General features: G+C 36.1%; 1 protein-coding gene across 4 annotated transcripts in view; it reads left to right on the top strand.

The window, feature by feature from the left end:
- The window catches only part of LRBA (LPS responsive beige-like anchor protein), a 435,866-nt gene that overhangs the window by 53,824 nt on the left and 367,342 nt on the right, over window positions 1–14,700 (top strand). For all 4 annotated transcript variants that reach the window (XM_052772257.1, XM_052772239.1, XM_052772249.1 and 1 more), the window contains exons 6-17: window positions 2,318–2,439; window positions 2,544–2,670; window positions 3,905–4,024; window positions 4,338–4,484; window positions 5,348–5,545; window positions 6,192–6,325; window positions 7,602–7,710; window positions 7,819–7,971; window positions 8,819–8,987; window positions 10,958–11,037; window positions 12,579–12,641; window positions 14,438–14,535. In XM_052772257.1, the coding sequence (XP_052628217.1) occupies window positions 2,318–2,439; window positions 2,544–2,670; window positions 3,905–4,024; window positions 4,338–4,484; window positions 5,348–5,545; window positions 6,192–6,325; window positions 7,602–7,710; window positions 7,819–7,971; window positions 8,819–8,987; window positions 10,958–11,037; window positions 12,579–12,641; window positions 14,438–14,535 (1,520 nt within the window). The remainder of the gene's footprint in view (window positions 1–2,317; window positions 2,440–2,543; window positions 2,671–3,904; window positions 4,025–4,337; window positions 4,485–5,347; window positions 5,546–6,191; window positions 6,326–7,601; window positions 7,711–7,818; window positions 7,972–8,818; window positions 8,988–10,957; window positions 11,038–12,578; window positions 12,642–14,437; window positions 14,536–14,700) is intronic.

Genomic DNA, 14,700 nt, shown 5'->3' with positions numbered 1-14,700 from the left:
TGGGCTCCTCTCTCCAGGGGTCCACAAGTCCTGCCAGGAGCCTGCTCCAGCATGGGCTTCCCATGGGGTTACCGCCTCCTTGGGGCATATCCACCTGCTCCAGCATGGGGTCCTTCACGGGCTGCAGGTGGATATTTGCTCCACTGTTAACCTCCATGGGCTGCAGAGGAACAGCCTGCCTCACCACGGTCTTTACCATGGGCTGCAAGGGAATCTGTGCTTCAGCACCTGGAGCACCTCCTCCCCCTCCTTATCCACTGACTTTGGTGTCTGCAGGGTTGTTTCTCTTACATGTTCTCATGCCTCTCTTCCATCTGCTGTTGCACAGCAGTTTTTTCCCCCTTCTTAAATATGTTATCACACAGGTGCTATACCACTGTTGCAGGTTGGCACAGCTTTGGCCAGTGGTGGGTCCACCTTGGAGCTAGCTCTATCAGACATGAGGGAAGCTTCTGGCATCTTCTCACAGAAGCCACGCCTGTAGTCCCTCTGCTACCAAAGCCTTGCCATGCAAACCCAATACAGCCTTACATCTAGAAACCTTTGCTAGTGAAACCACAGAAAACATTGAACTAGAAGTGGCCATACTTGTACTGTTTGTTAGTTCTTTTAATGATCAGATGATGTGAATAACATATATTGCTTTAAGAATTCTCTGAGAAAATGTGGATCCTAGACATGTATAGGTTGAATAATATTGAAAGAGGATTAAATTTAACAATGATTTGAAAAATACGAAAAAGACTTTTTCATAATTGTTCAGGTGACTGATTCATTTTTAAGTTCTGTGGTGTTCACTTGAAAAAGAATTTGAAACTAAATAGGTAGGTGGGAAATACTGTGTAGAATCTTCTGTAGGAATTTAAGTATATCAACACTTTTGCTCCTAAAACTGTAGGATGAAATAGTATGTTCAAAATTTCATGCTTAATTCAGAATAAAATTTGAGTAAGATTTATCACATGACTATTTCCGGCTTTCTTCACATAAACCCATTACCTTTCTGCCTCAGTGGCTTGACATTAAATTTCACCAACTTGATGACATATTTTTTTTGGAATGAAAACCTGAGACTGAAAAATGCAGACTACTAGAAAAATGCTTCTGCAGTTTTATGTTTATCACGTGCAACAGAACTTGGCAATAGGTAGATGTGTTTTTGTTTCTTTTGGCTATTTTTGTACTGTTTTTGTATTTAACTTCTAAGAATTGTGTTGAATGTTTGAACTGTATGTGATATTGGGGTGCCTCAGTAACCTTAATGTAAATATTCTTATATATTTTTAAATTAAGAAGTCTTAGCAATTAAGTATTTAATATAATTACTCCAAGATCCATTGTGAGTTGAACCAAATGATAGTGCTACCAGTTCCCAAAAGTTGGGCTCAAAGACATGCAGACTGATTAGTTAGCTGGTATAGAGAAGGATTTATAGCATTTTGTTTGGACAAGGATAGCTGAATGGAGCGTGGGAGCATAATAAGGAGTCTGGTGACACTCAAGTTCTTTGATGTTTTTTGTTCATTGGTATTGATCACCTGGACAACATCTTTGATCAGTGGTTATGGCAGTCTTAGTTGAAGTGTGTGTTGCAAATCTGTGCAGCAAAACAGTGGAAAGTTAGTAGTAATGTTAAACCCCAACCAAACAAAAAACCTCACACAATAAAACCCAACTGTTTGAAACAAAGAGCCCCACCACACAGTTTATAACTTAAGAGCTTTTGAGCTAACAGAAACACAGTGTTTGATATGAAGATTTTGGCTGGTGGGGATTGTATTACCTTTCTTTTAAGGAAGTTCATAAGTCTGTCATATTCTAACTGGAAGGCTACATTAGACATGAGTTTCAAAAGAGAAAAGAATCTGTTAAGTACACGGTTCTCTTTTTGTGCCCAGCTTCTTTTCATAATCAGTTATTTTCCTGAATACCAACACTATGTGAAAATAAGTTTATAAATCTGATTATTCTGTCAGATTACCACAAAACCAAATCAACTTGAATTTGCATTTTGAGGAGTTTTTATGCGGTAAGGCTTCCACTAAAGTGTTTAGTTTTTGAAGTGTAGGTTACTATTAATAATCCTCCTTGAGATATAAAGACCAGTTTTAAAATATTTAGATTAATTAAATATTTTAGCAATGGAGTACAAAAAGCACAGAAGTTTAGGCCAGATTTTTTTTTAGTATAGAGAAAACTACACATTTGTAGCGCGTATCTGTATATCAATATACATTTGTAGTGTATATCTTAAGCTGTATACTTTTACTATTGTGATGTTGATCTTTCTACATGAATACCTTTTTGCTTTCTTTAGGCTATTGCCTTACCTCCTATAGCCAAGTGGCCATACCAAAATGGGTTTACTTTCCACACTTGGCTAAGAATGGATCCTGTAAATAATATCAATGTGGATAAGGATAAGCCTTACTTATATTGGTGAGTATTATGTAAAACCATATTTCTGATGTTCAATTTCTATTAATTGTTCAATGATTTCTGCTTCTATCTGTGTATGTGCTGATTTTGTTCTAATTTGTTAGTTTTCGAACAAACAAAGGACTTGGTTATTCTGCTCACTTTGTTGGCGGCTGCTTGATTGTAACGTCCATAAAATCAAAGGGAAAAGGTTTCCAGCATTGTGTAAAATTTGATTTCAAGCCACAAAAGGTGAGTAAAAACAATAAAATCTTTCAAACAGATTTCATGAATCTAAAAATGTAGCCTAAGAGGAGTGTTGTAGCTATTGGTTAGGCTCATCTTTCTGTATCAGAACAGTTACACTGGAATGAGCAAAACAAATTGTGTTCTGAATTCTTATTTCTTTTTAATTTTGCTTATGAAATGTATAAGAAAGACCTAGAAAATGCAGTTTAGCAGAAGTTTTATGAATTCGTGAGACTTGTGTGAGTTCTCTGAGAACTCTTAATACCTATACACAGCTTGGAAGTTAAAAGGCTTGAGATTTTTTCCTTCTATGTTTATACTGTTTTCTCCCACCTCCAGACATTCTCTTCTCCTTTTCCTAAAGGGTTTTGCTAAGGCTTCCCTTTACATCATTATTTACTTGATGTGTACAAATGCAGTGTTATTTTAAGAAAGCATTGGTAACCCACATTTTGTTTTCTTAATCAAGCTAGGACCATTAATAGGAGTTTAGTCTTCTTACATGTGGGAGGACAACAGATTCATTCTTGAAAGAATGTTATACTTTATGTTCATTCAGGTTGTCCAGGAAATAGTCTCCTTGCATTTGCTGCTTTATTCAATATATCTTTTTGAATGTAAGAAAATATGAGTTGATTTTATCATTGGTGTTCAAGGCTTGCTTGCCTATTAAGTTGTATTATGCTATGTTGAAAATGTTTCCTTTTTCAACTAGGTATTCTGCTAATGTTTCTGGAGCAACTGGTGTAAACATTTTGTGAGAGAACAGGCCTCCTCAGGAATTTCTTATCAGTAATCCCTTGCTGTAAATATGGATTCTGTTTGTGATAATTTGACATGCATGGCCTTTGAAAGTCTTTAGTCTGGAGCCATCCTTGCTCTTTGGAATGACAACATTTGCAGTAGTCCATCATGCTGAGAGTAACCCAACTTAAAAATTATTTACACAGTGGTTTCAGTGTAAATTTGGTTCAGCATTGCCATGAAGATTTTTTGAGTTCTATGCCATAAATACCTTTTAAGCTTCTGTGTCAACTTTTTGTGGAAAAAATGGCATATTATCCTTTGACATAGCTATGCAAGAAAACTCACCAATGACTTAATCTTTTTGACTTAAAATAAATCTTTCAATCTTAATTTAATTCACAGAGTTGAATTTGTTCTACTGTGCCCACTTTAATGCTTAAGCTACTTTAAGTGTCTATAGAATTGTATCAATTGTTTTCTTATCATTTAGTGGTATATGGTTACTATAGTGCACATCTATAACCGCTGGAAGAATAGTGAACTTCGATGTTATGTGAATGGCGAACTGGCATCTTATGGAGAAATAACGTGGTTTGTCAACACCAGTGATGTAAGTAACCCCTGTATACTAATATCTATAGTTGATCATCTTCATGGATTAAATAGATATCCTTTGCCATTTTATTAATAAACCTCCCCCATTTTATGCAGTTTTAAAAAAGGTTGAAATAAAATTAATAACTTTTTGGTAGAGAAGTAGATTCTGCTTTTATACATCACAGAACTTAAAATTTCTTTCTGCTAAGACCCTCAAATGCTTGTTTATGTAAAAATAATATTCCCTGGTAATATGTATATTCTTTGCATAATTTGTTTGTGTAGAATAGATTAAACCCTGTTGCTTGGTTCTGTTTCATTTTCAGACATTTGACAAATGTTTCCTGGGTTCTTCAGAAACAGCAGATGCCAATCGAGTGTTTTGTGGGCAAATGACATCTGTTTACCTTTTTAGTGAGGCTCTCAATGCTGCTCAGATCTTTGCCATTTATCAGCTTGGTCTGGGATATAAGGTATCTTAGAATTGACCATAAAGTTTCCGAAGTTTAATTCTGATAAGACTCTTTATGGTGGGTTTTAAGAATGTTGTGACACCTCTGTGTCGTTCTAAAAATGTTCTTTCTTTGTGATCTTTTTATTAAACTCTTCCATGTTTCTTCTATAAGCTTATGTATCCCCTCACAAACTACCAGTAAGCATTAATTCAATTATTTAATTTCTTATAAAAAATAAATTTCTGTTCCTGTTTACTTCTTAAAATTTCCATGTTGGTGGTTGGAAGAGGGAGACCACCACTGTTATCTCTGGCTAGGTTCACTTTTTCACTGCAGCTGAAAACTTTAGATCAAGTATGATGTATTTGTCTTAGAAATGTAGCTTTATAGTTGATTGTGCTAGTCAGTTTTTTTTAATGTGTGAAGTTAGTGCTGAGGATTAGTTTTGTTGCAGTGATTTATTATTTGTTTTGTCATAGCCTGAGGGGCATTAATTGAAGACTGTTATTCCCTAGCAGCTGTACAAACATACGCTAAAAAAGATGGTTCCTATTCTATCTGCTCCTCAATTATTAGTTCCTTCTGAGTGAACATTGCTGACTGTCATTCTGTTTCCTGGCTAATGTGTTTCTTTTACATTACCCACCATTTTGGCAATGTTACTCTTCCGGGGTCAAAAAAAATTCTGCGTTTCTAACTCTGTAAAATTGACTTTGAGTCAATGTTCTTATGAGACCCCTTCTTTCTGAAATATTGCTAGATTGAAGAAGCAATGTTTTAGTCATTTTTTGGCAATAGTTGTGTTCTGAACCGTATTCTCAATGTGTGTAATCTAATTTTTTTTTTCTTTTTTCCTTCCTCAACCCTGCTCCCCAATCCAGGGAACATTCAAATTCAAGGCAGAAAGCGATCTCTTCCTTGCTGAACATCACAAATTGTTGCTATATGATGGCAAACTATCCAGTGCTATTGCTTTTATGTACAATCCAAGGGCTACAGATGCACAGCTGTGTCTAGAGTCATCCCCTAAGGATAACCCTTCTATTTTTGTTCATTCACCACATGCCCTCATGCTGCAGGTATTTCAACATTTTCATAGAGGATACAAGTGATTTCTGTTTGAAATTCTAAAAATCAAGTGTTATAGGGATTTAGACAAGATAGGTTGGGTTTTTTGCGTTGTCCCTGCTGCTACCTCCCCTGTTTCTTGAATTAATGTGGATGCACAAGAATCCTAAGAAAAAAGTTTATCAAAGTTACAACCTAAAAAAAGGTCAGTATTACAAAGACTGTGTTAGCTTTTCAAAAAAATCCTTCTTCCTCATTTCTGACATATGTTGACTCCCCTACAGATACTACCTGTCTCCTGTCCTTTGCCCTGTTGATATGATACCCTTTTCTTCCCTATGCTTTGAATGCCTTAATCTTTTTAATTTGTCAGAAGCTTTTCCTAGAGTTTCTCTATTACTAAAGTATTGGTTTAGAGTTTGCAATCTACCTCCTGTATATTCATCTGAGGATCTACACTGTAGACTGTATCTAAAGCAGTAGGTCAGCCAGACTGGGCATTTAGTGTGGCTATGGCAGCCAGTTCATGCTTCTTGCTGTTTGTTTTTATTTGGTAATAATACAATTTTTATATTGAGGAAATTTCAAACTATTTCTAACAAACTTTTTAACAGTTTCTGAAGGAGATTTCAATATTTCTTAATTCTTCTTTGTCAGGATGTGAAAGCAGTCTTAACGCATTCTATCCAAAGTGCCCTGCACTCCATTGGAGGGGTGCAGGTACTTTTCCCTCTCTTTGCACAGTTAGACTATAGGCAATATTCGTCGGACCACATTGACACAACTGTTTGGTGAGTGCACGTACTTACTGTGTTCTGTTCTTCATTTCTTTTTAAGGAAATTACCTCTTGCTTTATTAAGTTACATAGTGGTTTAAATTGTCTTGTGCAACAATGAATTATGTCTAACAACAAAGAGGTGGCCTTGTTACAGGCAGGACCTCAAAGTGAAGTGTTTATTTGTACTAAATTTTCTATGAAAGTTCACACAGAATCAAAATGTACACATTTTACTTCACAATTTTTTTGTATAACAGAATTGCAGACAATTCTGTTGAAATTATTCCTGTCATGGAAAAAATCCACTGGGGAAGGCTTCAAGAGAAACTCCAGAAAGGATGAATTTTTCAGCTACATGAAGTTATTCCAAGGAATTTATTTTTTTTTTTTACCTTCAGACTTTTTGGAAGATTCAGTGTTATGGCCAGGCTTTTACTTGGTTTTCAGCTTTGTTTCAACTCAGCTCAACTTCTGAACATCCAGGCAGAGAAACTGGTGGAGCTCCTAAGTTAAAGAATAGTATTAATAGCAAAGGGATTGCTTTTTAGAATCCTGGTGTAGTTTGCTCTGTTTCATTGCAATTGTAGTTTCATGACTGTTTAAAGATGATCTACATCCATATTGTTGCTAAGAAGGGGTGGTCACAATGTTCCTTCAGCCCATTTGTGAGTTCCTGGGCCTGTCTTGAGCTGGCTCAGACTTGGGCATCTATGTGATGAGTGAGGGATTTGATTCAGTTGCAAGCTGGTCCAGCAATGGAGGGGTTTTCAGCTGGCTGAGATCTTGATTCATAGGCATTAGTGCTGTGAGACAAGGGGAGGGGCATGAATATTCCTTCTGGCAGCAGCACAGAGTTGAATTACCTTGAACCAATACTAAAGTTGTATCTAGAAAAATATTTCCAATATCTGCTCATCTGAAAGCAGTAGAAAGTGGAATGCCATTTGTTCCTGATCTTGCAGAAGTTTGTAAGTGAAATACAAAGCAGAGAGAAGTACAAGCTTAACTGTTGCCTTTCTGCGAGAAAGTGTTTTCAGAAGCATTTTGCCATTGCATGGTTATCTCAGAATCCAGAATTTCAAGTTAGAAATGCATTAATTAAAAGCAAGAAGTTAGAGCTTTCAAAATTCAGCCTTGCTTTTTGTTTTAAAAATTCTGATCTGAGCATTTATATAACACATTAAATGTATCTCTGGGCTGTATGGTGGAAGTGTTAATTAGGAAATACTTTCTGTCCCACTGTAACCGTTTAAAACATTTTTCTTTACTAAAACGTTACATTTTTCAGTTCTACTTTATTGGCTTTCATCATGGAGTTGTTGAAGAACTCCATTGCTATGCAAGAACAGATGCTCTCCTGTAAGGGCTTCCTTGTGATAGGATATAGCCTAGAAAAGGTAAAGCAAATCTTTCTTGATGTCTTACATTAGTGTGGAAATTTTTTGAGATAAATATTTTTCCTAGACTGTTGCAGGGCTCTTCCTTAAGCAGATCCTCTTTTACAGTCTTCCAAAGCCCATGTTACCCGAGCTGTACTAGAACTTTGTCTTGCCTTTTCGAAATATCTGAGCAACTTACACAATGGGGTGCCCTTGCTGAAGCAGCTGTGTGATCATGTTCTCCTTAATCCTGCAATATGGATTCATATCCCAGCACAGGTAAAACTGCTTGTTCTTATGAGTAAGGTGTCTTATGATGTATCAGTTTGGGAGTGCTGAGACTAAGCCTGGACTCCAGGAATTACAGGTCCTGGGTCCCCAGCAGAAATCATACAGGAACTGTTTTCAGACTCTGCTTTTCTGCACGTAGCTGTCAAGTTTTATAGACTCCCAAGGTTTTCAGAGAGTTTGGAAACCCACGGTGTTCTGCAAAGCAGAGTTGGGAGTGACTTCTGCAGTCCCTGACCCAGTCAGTGTTGTAGATTGAGAAGGACTTTCGGATGGTTTAGTTGGAAAAAAACCAGAAATTTTTGAGAGAAATTATCCTGGGTGTCAGATTGGAAGGCTTCATTTAAATTGACATATTCGCTGTGGAGTATTTTTGTTTTGGTGAATCTGTGTTCTCTGAGAGCGAACAGCTTGGATGGAAACTTTTCAGTTGGTTCTACTCGAAACCTTCTTACCAAAGTTTTTTATTCCCTCCAAAAGGTTTTGTTTTGCATTTCAAAAACTGAGACAGCACTAACAATGCTACTGCAGAAGTTGTTGTAAAACATTTATGTTTGCTACAGCCAAATTAAATTATTAAGTATTATTTAAGTCGTTATTTCTCAGAAGAAAAAGGGAAAGAATATATGTAAATAAAAAAACCGCAGCACTCTATAGTTTTAGAAATAAAATGAAAATTTTCATTGGTTTGCAAGGGCTTTAAGAGCTTTGTGACTGAGCTGTGCAGAGAAAATCTATTTCTTTAAGATATTTTAATAGGTGAAATTTAAGAATGCAGTTGTCTGATGTGCTGCAATTTTGCTGTAATGATTTTTGATCTCCTGATTGGGTGTTGCAGGTTCAGCTGATCCTGTACACTTACCTATCTACTGAGTTCATTGGCACTGTTAACATATATGGTGCAATCCGGCGGGTTGGGACAGTTCTTTTGGTCATGCATACCCTAAAGTATTATTACTGGGTAGTGAATCCTCAGGATCGCAGTGGTATAACTCCCAAGGGCATAGGTATGTATTCATTTCTACTCTCACAAGCTGATGTTTGTTTTAAAAAAAATGTTGTATAGAATAGAACTGTAAATGTTCCAGAAAGAATTTTTTTATTTTAATGGCCTGGGTTCACTGTAACAGTTCGAGCAGTGTGCTTTTGTCCATAGGATATTCTTGAAAGCTTTTTTTCACAATCTAGCGGAAACTTTCTTCAGTAGTCATATCCTCTGTCATCAAAGACCTGTGTGAATTAATACTAGCTGGAACTGGTCAGAGAAATGGTGGTGTTTTGGAAGTGTACAGCTGTGCCTGGGAATGTGGTCTCTTTACGGAACTTGTTCAAGTACTGGACAGTCTTTTAAGTGCTTGTAAGATCTACTGATAATAGCAGTATGGCTGAAAACAAGCATACTGAGTCTGACAGGCACAGGGATCTGAACTTGTTGGAAAGCTGCTTAATAAGCATGCTTAATCCAGGCAGCAAACTCATGGCTGGATAAGAAATCTAGAACAGGTGTTTAGTACTTGTCATTGACACAGAACACAAAACAAGAATACTGATCCTAAGAGAAAAGCAAAGGGAATAGCTGCTTGACTAAGGAATCTAGTACTGTAAAAGAAACTGTTGGAAGTGAAATGTGCACCAGCATAACATAAGCATGTGCAGATGGAACTGGCACAGATAAGAGAATTAATGCTGTTTGGAAGTATGACTTTACGACTCTTCTAATTGTTGTTCTCTGTTTTATGGGGTTGGGCACACAGCCTTGGCAAAGGGAGAATAACTTAAATCTCTACTCTCTCCTGTAATGAAGAAAGGCTCTGGAATTTCAGAGAGAGAAGCAGGTGATGAAAGAGAGCTAGATGTACTGGAAGTGAGTGCTCCTTAGATGTGTCTGACTTCCTGCCACCAACTTCTCAAAATGACCAACCCTTCCTGTTAGAGGGTTGCAAAGATTGTTTTGTAGTATTTTGCATCCTGTAAGGAGCAAAGCATGTGTGTTTTCTCTGTTCTTTTTAGTGAAGATAAGGATTTACTTAACTAGTTTCTGAACTCGTTTATTGATCCTGAGGCAAGTGTATGTGTAGGATAGTCTTACTAATAGTGTAATGACTTTTTTGACTAGAGCAGTCTATATTGAAAATAACTATTCTTAAGCTAAATATGCCTGTGGGCCTATACTGTATAAAACTAGACTCATATGATCACTTACATTTGCTAATTGATTTGTTTTTCCCTGATGATTAAGATTATAAGAACTGTGAACCTATGAGCAAACGTAAAATCTATCCCTAGAAATGTATTTGCAACAGTTCATTTGTTTTCTGTATGAAAGCTTTTACTTGGCTTTGACATTTGGTTGCACCTGTTTTTTTAACCTTGCCTCTCCTGGGAAATACTCAGTGGTTGAGTATTTAAAATGTTTCAGTGAAAGTCTGCTTTGCACAGGAATGGCAAAAGCAAGTCCTTTTGACTTTGAGTTAACAAATTAAGTCATGGCTTTCAAGGTAATTCTTATATATAGCACTGTAAGATTGATTTTTGTTGTGTATATAGCCAGTGTGCAATGATGGCATGTAGTTCTTGCTTTGAGCTTTACCAGAACAACTTTAAAAACAATTGTAAACTGCAAAAATTCGAAATGTGGAAATTCTGAAATAAAGTTCTCATTTCAGTCTTATTCCTTGCATGAAGTTGGTTTATAGACACTGCAAGGAAGTGGTAAAATCATGAAAAGAATTTAGAGGGGTCTGGAAAACTGTATTTAATAAAAGCCTTAGTAGAACTTCACTGGTTGGGCATTTTGGTAATAAACACTGATAAATGAAACACAGTTTTGTAGTCCGAAGTGGAGGAAAGATAACTTTACTCAGAATTGTGCCCTCTTCATGCAGAAAATGCCTTTTATTTTTCTTTATGTGAAAATGTATACTATGCTATTAACAACTGTTAATTTGCATTTCCTATATCTACTTTTCTTTTTTAGACGGGCCACGGCCTACTCAAAAAGAGGTTTTATCTCTGCGAGCATTCTTGTTGATGTTCATTAAACAGCTAGTGATGAAGGTAGGATAACTTTAAATTATGATAGGATATCTAAGTTTCCTTTCATAAATAAATGCTCTTTAATATAGCACTTTTTTCTAAGCATGTTGAATTTCATAAACAAATAAGTAAATACAAATACCATGTAAGGTGCATCTTTTTGTTGTTGCTCTTGCCACAGGCAGCAGTGCTAAAGATGCATTTTTCTCCCTTTTAAGCTGTTTTTATCAAAAGTGGAGCTGTTAATGATTAAACTTAGAAATATTTACTACTGGGGAAATAGGTATTTAATTCCTTTTTTTAAAATTTTTTTTTTTTTTGAAAAGAACAATATCACCTGCATATAGAAGTGCTTAAAGACTGAAGAGCAACATTTGACGTTATATGTGGTGGGCCAGGGGACCCCAGGAGGAGGAGGAGGAGAAGAAAGACACTATCAATAAGTTTCACAACTGTTTGTTAGACGTTAGAGGAATATTGAAATTCAGCAGTTCTACTGCTTATAGACTCTTCTTAACCCTTTCCTGTTGTAAGCTCTGATCTCTCTCTTCTTCTCTTCCTTCTGTAGACTGACTTTTCTGTGTGTGAATCTAGCTACCTTTTCCCCTCTTCCCCTGTTGCTAAGGGACCAGTATGCTCTCTGTGCTGCTACCTTTAGCCCCAGCCATACGGAGGAGTAACTACCAGAAAAGTTCTGCTCTTGACTCTCGTACTCTTTCTTTAAATTGGATGTTCTGCAATTGAAGTATCAGGGACAATTTAGCTCTCAAACTCTAAAAGACTTTCATTAAGTGTTAGCTTCACTTTTATTTATTTTTTAAAATTTCTGTCAGAGATTTATAACTTGGACAGTTTTGGATGGAGTTTCACAAGGACAGTAAAAAGCATGTCCATCATAAAAGGTTGATTCTTCTGCAAATTTTCTATTTGTACACAGTGGTGCAAAATCTTTTTGGGAAATGAGACTTGCTTTAAAAATTAAAGCTGTAGAAATGAAGAAGCCTGCTTTTCCTTACCCTCATCCTGTTCTTAGAAACTGCTGGTTTTTATTTTATTTTCACCAAAAAGACCTCAAGGCATTTTCCTGACATAGACACCATAAATGATTTAAATTTCTGCAAAGTTGATAGCGACTGAAGATAGGATTCTGTAGTGGAAAATAGGAAGCAAACTCAGCTGTAGGCCTAGCTAGCAGGCTTATAATTAAACGTCCAGGTCTACTTTTGAATCCTCTTTGCCGCCTTAATTTAATTCTTCTATTAATAGGAAGCTCTCAGTTCAAATTGTCTGTATCAATTAATGTGTTACTCTAACGATTTCATGTACTATATTACTATCTAGCCTATTCTTATGCTTGTATTGGAGTTGTCTAAAAGCACTTTTGTAATGTTCAGTGGGGTTTATTTGGGCAGGGAAAAAGCTACCTTCCATCTATGAAGCTATTATAGTACCAAGTCTTGTGGGACTTGCTCTGTATGTAACCATTGCTTGTAATAATGCTTTTTTGGGAACAGTACTTTTGTACTTGAAAGATGATAGTTAAAACCTGATTGTTTTTAAAGGACTATGGAATAAAAGAAGATGAATTGCAGGCTATCCTCAATTATCTGCTCACTATACATGAGGTAATTTTTAATTTGGGGGTGTGTATGGGAGGAGAAGTGTACTACTTTACGCTGTTTGTGACAACCAAATATTTGAATATTTTCAAACATTACCTTCTTTATGCCACAAGATGGCTCTGTAGAGGAAGTAGCAAACATTGTCCAACTCTTTAGTGTAGTGTGCTGAATTGCCAATATTCTTGCAGTGATTTAAGCACTATGTTCAATGTTAGATTGAAGTTCATTAAGCCAGTAAGTCAAAATGGTTTCTTATGTTGTGCTGCAAACTGATTTACCAAGCAGAAAAACAGATGGTGAGACTGACTTTAAAAAAAAAAAGACAAAACCTTGTTTTATGCTGCCTAAGTAATATTTTTTGTTTTGTTTTTCTCTTCTTTTTATTTTACATCTTAAATAAAGCAATAAAATTGAAAACATGCATTAAAAAATAAAGATGTATGTTAATGGCATCTAAGAGAAGCATATAAACTTAATTGGGAGTAAATGTTGGTTACCACTGATACATCTGCATCTTCATATTTTAGCACCAGGAAAAGGCACTTTATGCCAGATGCAACATCAAAGACAAGGGAAATGGGGACATAAATCTAACTGATCTCATCTCTGTAAGGGTGCTTGAAATGGGTAAAATAAGGAATTAATTGAACTTCAAGCAGTATGGATTTTTTTTTCCTTTTTTGTTTACACCTATTTTTCCTTTCATTCTCTGTGCTGGTTACTACTACTTCGTAGTACCGTGGTCAAGCAATTTAAGTCACTCTACTCTATATGGAGATATAAAAAATAAGACTCTTGGTAACATGTAAGTGTAAACCAAAATAGCAGAAGCTTTATATAGCCTTCAGATGAGGAGGTCATATTTTAACTATATTAGCAGTTTGCATGGTCAAGTCTAAAAGATCCATGAATGCTGAATCCCACAGGATTAAGTATCTAGTTGTAAATTCAGAAAAGCATCAACAAAAAATGTAAAATTCAGCCTTCTCATAGAGCTCATTCATCAGTGATAGTGTCTGTAATGTAAACTAATAATATCATCAGGTGAGCATAGTTGTTCAGGGGGTGTAAAACTGGTTTTCTAATAGAGAAAGAATCAGAATTTTGTTCAAAAATGTTGGAAAGTGGTTTGGTTTTTTGATTTTTTTTTTTTTTTTTTTTAAATTAAGCTTTCATTTTAATACCACAAAGAATGAGAAAAGGCGACAGTTGCAGTTTGGTACTTTGTAGGTTTTTAGCTATAATTAACTTGAAACAAATTAATAAACTGTAGTTTAGAGTGCTTTAGACCAAAAGTACGGAAAACTTAACTGAGCAGCTTGAATTACCCATTTTAAATGTTGTCTGTGGCAGGTGGTGGTATTTTTGTTTCCTGGGGTGGACATTTGTTAGTAGAGATTTTGCATTAAACACCACCCTGTGCCCCGGAAAATGTGCAGCAGTTTATTTCTAGCTCCTGTGCAGTAAAAGAGGGGGAAATATACATGCAAATAGATGAGCATGTGTGTGGAAGGAAATAGCATAGTCCAATAGTCCATTCCCTGTCAAAGGCTTACATCCCAGACACAGATATATGGCTTTTCATTCTAAAAAATAAATATTTGGGGGGGAGGTAATATTTTCTCCTTCACTTGCCTTCCAGATCTATAGCTCTTTTGATCCTGGCCTAATTGTTATGGTCCTTAGTTTACTATTACTCTCCAGATCATTTTGAAATGTTTCGTAGTGGTTCTTTTAACCAAAACAATGTTCTAGCATTCATACATTTTTAATTCAAATTTGTAACTTTTATTCAACAGGATGACAATCTAATGGATGTCTTGCAGTTGCTTGTTGCTCTGATGTCAGAGCATCCCAGTTCTATGATCCCTGCTTTTGATCAGAGGAATGGATTACAGTAAGTTTGAATTTTGTAAGTGGGCAAAAGGAAATAGTATTTTGACCATACTGTTGCTTGATGGAATTTCCATGAAATCTGAAAAGTCCTCGTCAGTGTATGTGTTGCAATCTTAGACTCGTCATCTTGGGACATTTTTGTGTCCAGGTGTTCTTCTAACAAGAG

This window comes from Harpia harpyja, chromosome 2 (assembly GCF_026419915.1).
Source record: "Harpia harpyja isolate bHarHar1 chromosome 2, bHarHar1 primary haplotype, whole genome shotgun sequence".
Lineage (NCBI taxonomy): Eukaryota > Metazoa > Chordata > Aves > Accipitriformes > Accipitridae > Harpia > Harpia harpyja.
This window is presented reverse-complemented; position numbering and strand designations above follow the sequence as displayed.